Source organism: Hemitrygon akajei, chromosome 29, assembly GCF_048418815.1.
Source record: "Hemitrygon akajei chromosome 29, sHemAka1.3, whole genome shotgun sequence".
Classification (NCBI taxonomy): domain Eukaryota; kingdom Metazoa; phylum Chordata; class Chondrichthyes; order Myliobatiformes; family Dasyatidae; genus Hemitrygon; species Hemitrygon akajei.
In genome coordinates, this window is record NC_133152.1 from 29,278,700 (window position 1) to 29,285,638 (window position 6,939).

The 6,939-nt window shown below is 41.0% G+C and overlaps 1 protein-coding gene across 4 annotated transcripts in view; it reads left to right on the forward strand.

The window, feature by feature from the left end:
* The window catches only part of rnf207b (ring finger protein 207b), a 65,094-nt gene extending 58,155 nt beyond the window's left edge, over positions 1-6,939 (forward strand). For all 4 annotated transcript variants that reach the window (XM_073032080.1, XM_073032079.1, XM_073032078.1 and 1 more), the window contains 4 exons: positions 2,275-2,326; positions 3,755-3,872; positions 5,050-5,145; positions 6,681-6,939. In XM_073032080.1, coding sequence (XP_072888181.1) covers positions 2,275-2,326; positions 3,755-3,872; positions 5,050-5,145; positions 6,681-6,864 — 450 coding nt within the window. In that variant the 3' untranslated portion in view covers positions 6,865-6,939. The remainder of the gene's footprint in view (positions 1-2,274; positions 2,327-3,754; positions 3,873-5,049; positions 5,146-6,680) is intronic.

Genomic DNA, 6,939 nt, shown 5'->3' on the forward strand with positions numbered 1-6,939 from the left:
CAAGGCTTACCCATAGCCCTCAAATGCCTTGCTGAAATCCATATACACTACATCTACTGCTCTTTCTTCATCAATGTGTTTAGTCACATCCTCAAAAAATCCAATCAGGCTCGTAAGGCTGGACCTGCCCTTGACAAAGCCATGCTGACTATTCCTAATCATATTATACCTCTCCAAATGTTCATAAATCCTCTCAGGATCTTCTCCATCAACTTAACAACCACTGAGGTAAGACTCACTGGTCTATAATTTCCTGGGCTATCTCTACTCCCTTTCTTGAATAAAGGAACAACATCCGCAACCCTCCAATCCTCCGGAACCTCTCCCGTCCCTATTGATGATGCAAAGATCATCGCCAGAGGCTCAGCAATCTCCTCCCTCGCCTCCCACAGTAGCCTGGAGTACATCACATCCGGTCCCGGCGACTTATCCAACTTGATGCCTTCCAAAAGCTCCAGCACATCCTCTTTCTTAATATCTACATGCTCAAGCTTTTCAGTCTGCTGCAAATTACCACTACAATCACCAAGATCCTTTTCCATAGTGAATACTTAAGTAAAGTATTCATTAAGTACCTCTGCTATTTCCTCCAGTTCCATACATACTTTCCCACCGTCACACTCACATCTTGCTCTTCACATACTTGTAGAATGTCTTGGAGTTTACCTTAATCCTGCCTGCCAAAGCCTTCTCATGGCCCCTTCTGGCTCTCCTAATTTCCTTCTTGAGCTCTTTCTTAGTAGCCTTATAATCTTATAGATCTCTAACATTATCTAGCTCTCTGAACCTTTTGTAAGCTTTTCTTTTCTTCTTGACTAGATTTATTACAGCCTATGTACACCACGGTTCCTGTACCCTACCATAACTTCCCTGTCTCATTGGAACGTACCTATGTAGAACTCCACACAAATATCCTCTTAACATTTGCCACATTTCTTCCGTACTTTTCCCTGAGAACATCTGTTTCCAATTTCCTGCCTGATAGCTTCATAATTCCCCTTACTCGAATTAAACGCTTTTCTAACTTGTCTGTCCCTATCTCTCTCCAATGCTATTGTAAAGGAGATAGTGTAGCGATGTACTACATACAGAGCTAGAAACGACGACACACAGTCGGTAAGTCGTTTTGAGACTAGTTTATTCAAACTTTGCGGTGCTGGCTTTTAATCCCTAGCTCCCACCCTCTCCGGGCGGAAATGACATCGGAGGTGCATTACCAAAGTCTCTCCCCGCGCACGGGCTATTTGTGAGCCGGTTCGCTTGCGCAGAAAGTGGGTCGCCACAATAGAATTATGCTCACTATCTCCAAAATACTCTCCCACCAAGAGATCTGACACCTGACCAGGTTCATTTCCCAATACCAAATCAAGTACAGCCTCTCCTCTTGTAGGCTTATCTACATATTGTGTCAAGAAACCTTCCTGAACACATCTAACAAACTCCACCCCATCTAAACCCCTTGCACTGTCCCAATCAATATTTGGGAAATTAAAATCTCCCATCATGACAACTCTGTTATTATTACACCTTTCCAGGATCTGTTTCCCTATCTGCTCCTCGATATCCCTGTTACTATTGGGCGGCCTATAAAAAACACCCAGTAAATTTATTGACCCCTTCCTGTTCCTAACCTCCACCCACAAAAACTCTGTAGACATTCCTTCCATGGCGTCCACCTTTTCTGCAGCCGTGACACTATCTCTAATGAACAGTGCCACACCCCCACCTCTTTTGCGTCCCTCTCTGTCCTTTCTGAAACATCTAAAACCCAGCACTTGAAGTAACCAATCCTGTCCCTGAGCCATCCAAGTCTCTGTAATGGCCACAAATAGTTCCAAGTACTGATCCACACTCTGAGCTCATCCGCTTTGTTCACAATGCTCCTTGCATTAAAATAGACACACAAACCTTTGGTCTGAGCATGTCCCTTCTCTTGTCACCTGCCTATCCTCCCCCTTGCACTGTCTACAAGCTTTGTCTATTTGTGAGCAAACCTCCTCTTCCCCAGTCTCTTCAATTTGGTTCCCACCCAACAATTCTAGTTTAAACTCTCCCCAGCAGCCTTAGCAAACCTCCCTGCCAGGATATTGGTCCCCCTGGGATTCAAGTGCAATCTGTCCTTTTTGTACAGGTGTACCTAATAAAATGGCCACTGAGTGTAATTTGAGGCATTTTATCTAAATTAAAGGGACCAAGTAAGTGCAAATTGTTATGAAATATGTTGTGCTTTTACGAAGGATAAACTAATGCTCATATTTCTGCTATGGTCTTCAGGTTTGGGAGGAAACCTATCAGAGAGTTGCAAACGAGCAAGAGATTTATGAAGGTACAAATGCAAGTTATGTCCATTTCTCTCCCACATATTGCTGGCTGGGTTATTTCTTCCAAGTTGCTTTTTCTATTGTGGGAAGATAAAAATTTATTGCACCAATGCTTAAAAAAGAGGTCAAAGAGATAAGATCTAAAGTTTCAGCGAAACTTTAGTAGAATTTGTCAAATGCACCTCCAATTTTTTTTAAATTTACCCAGTCCACACAACTACAGCAAACTTAGTAACATAGTCCAGTTGTCAGGAATATGCACTATTTTGTTGAGGTAGTTCTGATGTGACATTAGATGGGATGCAGAAAGTAAAATGACTGAATTACAGTGGATTCTGGTTAATTGGGTCATCGGTTAATCGGGGCAGGCATTTATTTGGGACAACTCTTAAACAAAAATAAATTGAAAAAGTAGTTGGGATTCCCTTCATTTATTTGGAACATTTACCGCTTAAGTGGGGCAGGACACTGTTGCCGAAGTTTCTAACTAGCATCAGTCGTATGTACTTGTGTTGCTGTTAGACGCTACACTGTGCTTTGAGTGAACATTTTTTAAGTAGCATCAGTTGTGTGTTTGTGTTCAAAAAGCAGTGATATTTGTCACTGATGATTGGCAAGAAATAAGCAGCAAGACAGTTCAAACTGCATTACTCACTGCAGTTTCAAGCATTCAGACTTGGAAATGTCAGAAATGGCCGGGACTGAAAATAAAAACTATTTCTCTTATTCAACAAGTTAGGAATTATGAAAGTATTGACAATCATCTTGAATGTTAGAATTAAAATGAAGGATGCAGTCATCTCAAGCTTTGTATGAAGGCAGTCCATTATCTTATTGGTGTCTGTGATGATGTTGATCATTTTCAGTCAATCAAAAGAACATGACAGATGAATTCCATTGTCAATAACTATGAGGAGCCAATGAACAGTTTTATAATGCTGTCAGAGTTATTGCGTTTTAATTTGTTCTCCATTTCATTTGAATACATAAATTGTTACTCACTTAAATGGTAGTTTGTCTTTTTTATAGCTTTGAACCATTCCCATGAAACTTCATTTAAATGGGACAACTGCTTAAATGGGTGAAAATGTACTGATCCCGATGTGTTTCAGAATCCACTGTATTTGGATCTGCCATCTGCTTTGCATGCTCTGATCTTACTCCTTTATAAATACCCTAAACATACATTCTGTGTAGATGCACTTTACCCCCCTCCCCAGGACTACTTGAGTAGCATGTCATAAGCCCACAATTTTGTTCATCTAGAAGGACAAGGGCAGCAGGTGAACAGAAATACCATCACTTACCTCGAGCTCCTCTCCAAATTCCAGACACAATAACAACACAAGTCTGTTTCCTCATCCCCCAACCACACTGCACATGACTAACATACATCCAGAATTCTCATGTAGCTTGCACATTTTATCTTTAAGCACAACTTCATGATCTGATGCTACTCAAGCAAGAAAACCTGTACCTAACGACAATCACCCGCCAGATCAGCCCGTACATTCGCTCGATTGCCAAAGTGAAGGAACGCCTGGAACCCAGGTGAGATACATTTATTGTTATTACTTTTGTTCTCCACCATCAACTCTGTACTTTTCTTTCCCCTTTTGAAGGTTCCCAGTGTCCCTGAGCTAGTATAGACATAAGCCATGTCCTTTGCTAGCCTTTCTTCATTAAAGGTACGTTCTTTCCTGCTGAGAAACTTCACAGCCAGGGCTTACTTGACTTCAGTTAAGCACAAGTAATTAACCCCAAGCAGAGATCACTCTGTGATTGGAAGTGGGAACCTAGACTAAACGTGTGCTCATTGAATTTCTTACCTAGAATGAGTTCCAGTAGATGCTGTAATCAGTCTTTATCTTCCTCTTCTGAGCTTCAAGGTGTTCAACTGCTAAGCTAACATTAGTGAGTGCCTCCTCGTTGCTTTTTGGTCAATGTTGTCTGTGTTATAGTTCTCTATGCACTTGGCACAGTAGAGTAGCAATTTGCACAACACTTCATAGCATCAGCTGTATGATTGGGATTCAATTCCTGCCACTGTCTGTAAGGAGTTTGTAAATTCTCCCCATGACCACGAGGGTTTCCTCCCACATTCCAAAGACGTACGGTTAGAAGTAGAGCTGGTGAGTTGTAGGCATGCTGTGTTAGTGCCAGAAGTTTGGTGACACTTGTGGGCTGCCCAGCATCACCCTCACTCATTTGATTTGATGGAAATGACACATTGCACTGCACGTTTCAATGTAAATGTGACAAATAAAGCAAATCTCTCTGTTGTGTTTGCTCACCTATTACTACTATTGAGATTCTGAGCCTGGAGATAGAACAAGGCTGGAACATGGAATATGAATCTATTGAGCAACGCACTCAGCCGAACTCAACGCTGCAACCAGAGCACGACTACTTAAAGGTCAGGAAGAACATTTGAGAGGCTGCCCGGAACAATAATCAATAAGAGAAAGTCAGCCTAGGATTGATTGACAGCTGACCAATAGGCATTAGTTGCTCTCAGCTTGCCGTAATACTCTGTTCCATGTGTCACCAGATTATGTTGGACTTACAGCACAGAAATAGCCCAGAATGATCATAAGCTCTAAATAGGTTTTCTCCCGCACTTCTTAATTTCACTTTGCATTCCCTTCTAGTAGAATAAAATTTCACTTCATCCTTGACTTTATTACAGCTCTCTTAATGAAATTTGCACTTTGCTTGTTGTTGGCAGACTTAAAGAGCCAAAGGAAGTGAAGGATGACAGAACAGATAACATGTTGAAGATTTATGATGAAGGCTCTATTATGACTTCAGATGGGCAGTACAGGTAGGATTTCATCTGCTAAGTTTCATGCCTATCTTCACAAATGTAATTGGTGAATACCAGACCCATTTAGATCAGCAAAGATATATATTTCTGTAGCACCTTTTATACCCAAGGTAATCCAAAAACATTTACAGACAATGAAATACTTATGAAGGATACCCTTTAATGCATTTAGGAAATGTAGCAGGCAATTTATGCGGAGTAAGATCCCAGAGGCAACAATGTAAAAATGGCTAATTGTTTTTCACATGTAAGTGGAGGGAGAAATAATAACCAAGACACAATCTTTCACATCCATCTGAAGGAATAAAAGGTTTCATCAGGAAGACAGTATCTTAAATTGCTGTACCTTCCTCTACACTGCATGGAACATCAGCCTAGATTATGTCTTCAAGAACATATGGATCTATTGGAGGAACTTGGCAAGCATTGGGAGAGCTTTTTGGGGGTGGTGGGGTGAGGTGAGAGCAGGAAAGGAATTGTCAACATTCTAGGTCAAGTTCCTGCACCAGGTCCACTGAGTTCCTTCAGCAATTTGTTTTTACTCCAGATTCCAGTCCCTTGAATGCAGTCTGAACCCACATCACCTGACTGACTGACAAAGTTTCTGCTGTGACTAATTGGGCTTAATGATCCGATCTTAACTAAATTATCTGACCTGGCTCCAAAGGAAAGCTAGATTTCCCAATCGTCATTATTGAAACACCACGACAGCTGGAAAATATATTAACCTAGTTCAAATAACACAACATACTCAGTTGAATTTCATATCAAAGTCCATTCCAGCAACCTACTGGAGGAAGGAAATGTGGAAACATGTCTCACTACAGCAGTGAGTACGACCATCCTGGGCTAACTTATTTCTAACAGCGGTCTGGCAGCTGCCCTGAATGCAAATCTGTCCCTACCAAGAGTGTGATAAATACTAAAATTGCAGATATTACTGAGCTATTACCACAATGAGAAATAATAGAGTGGTGCACATAGAAAGTAGTGATTTGGCCTTCAAAACTATGTGATGACCATTAACTCCACTCAACAATTCCTTCCCCACTGCCCTCATTTTTGTCATTATTTATCCAAGTCTCTTTTTTAAGGTTATTTTGAAATTAGCCTCTACTCATTCCCTTTAACAGCAGTCTACAGATTATATCTGTGTAAATAAGAAATTCTCACCCCTCTTCTGGACCTTCTCTCAGCACTTTAATCCCAAGTTTGCTGTTCTTAACTCTGGTTCTTGTGTAAACTGTTTACCACTTTCTCCACTAAGTTATTTCCTTAGGAAAAATTATGATTGTTTTGCATTCAATCTATATTGGATTAGGTTGGAATATGGTTGTGGGGTTGGAGGTGGAAGCAGGGTAAGGTGTAAATAAATCAACTAGAACAGGTGGCAAAGCTGACACTTAATATTATCAAACAGCCCATCCTACCTCTAGAACCGGTTCCAGGGCAAGACGTTTATCGCAGGATCTCATCGGAGACAGGGAGTAAAACCAGAAGATAAAAGTGTAACGTTTTTGATTTTCTTTCAGGAATGACCTCGCTTGCATGAGTGAAGATAAAGAAAAACAGATCGACAACAAGGACAAGGTTATTGACAACCGAACTCTAAATATTCTGTCGGAGGATTCGGAGGTGAAATGCAAAGACTTGTGTCGTACAACAAAACTGAAAAGTGGATTGGACACCCCTGACAGAAAGGAGATCACTTTATAGTACATGTGCACTAAGAGACATATCCTCCAGTTAATAGTGACAGCTGCAGACTGTAAATACAACATATTGACTTCA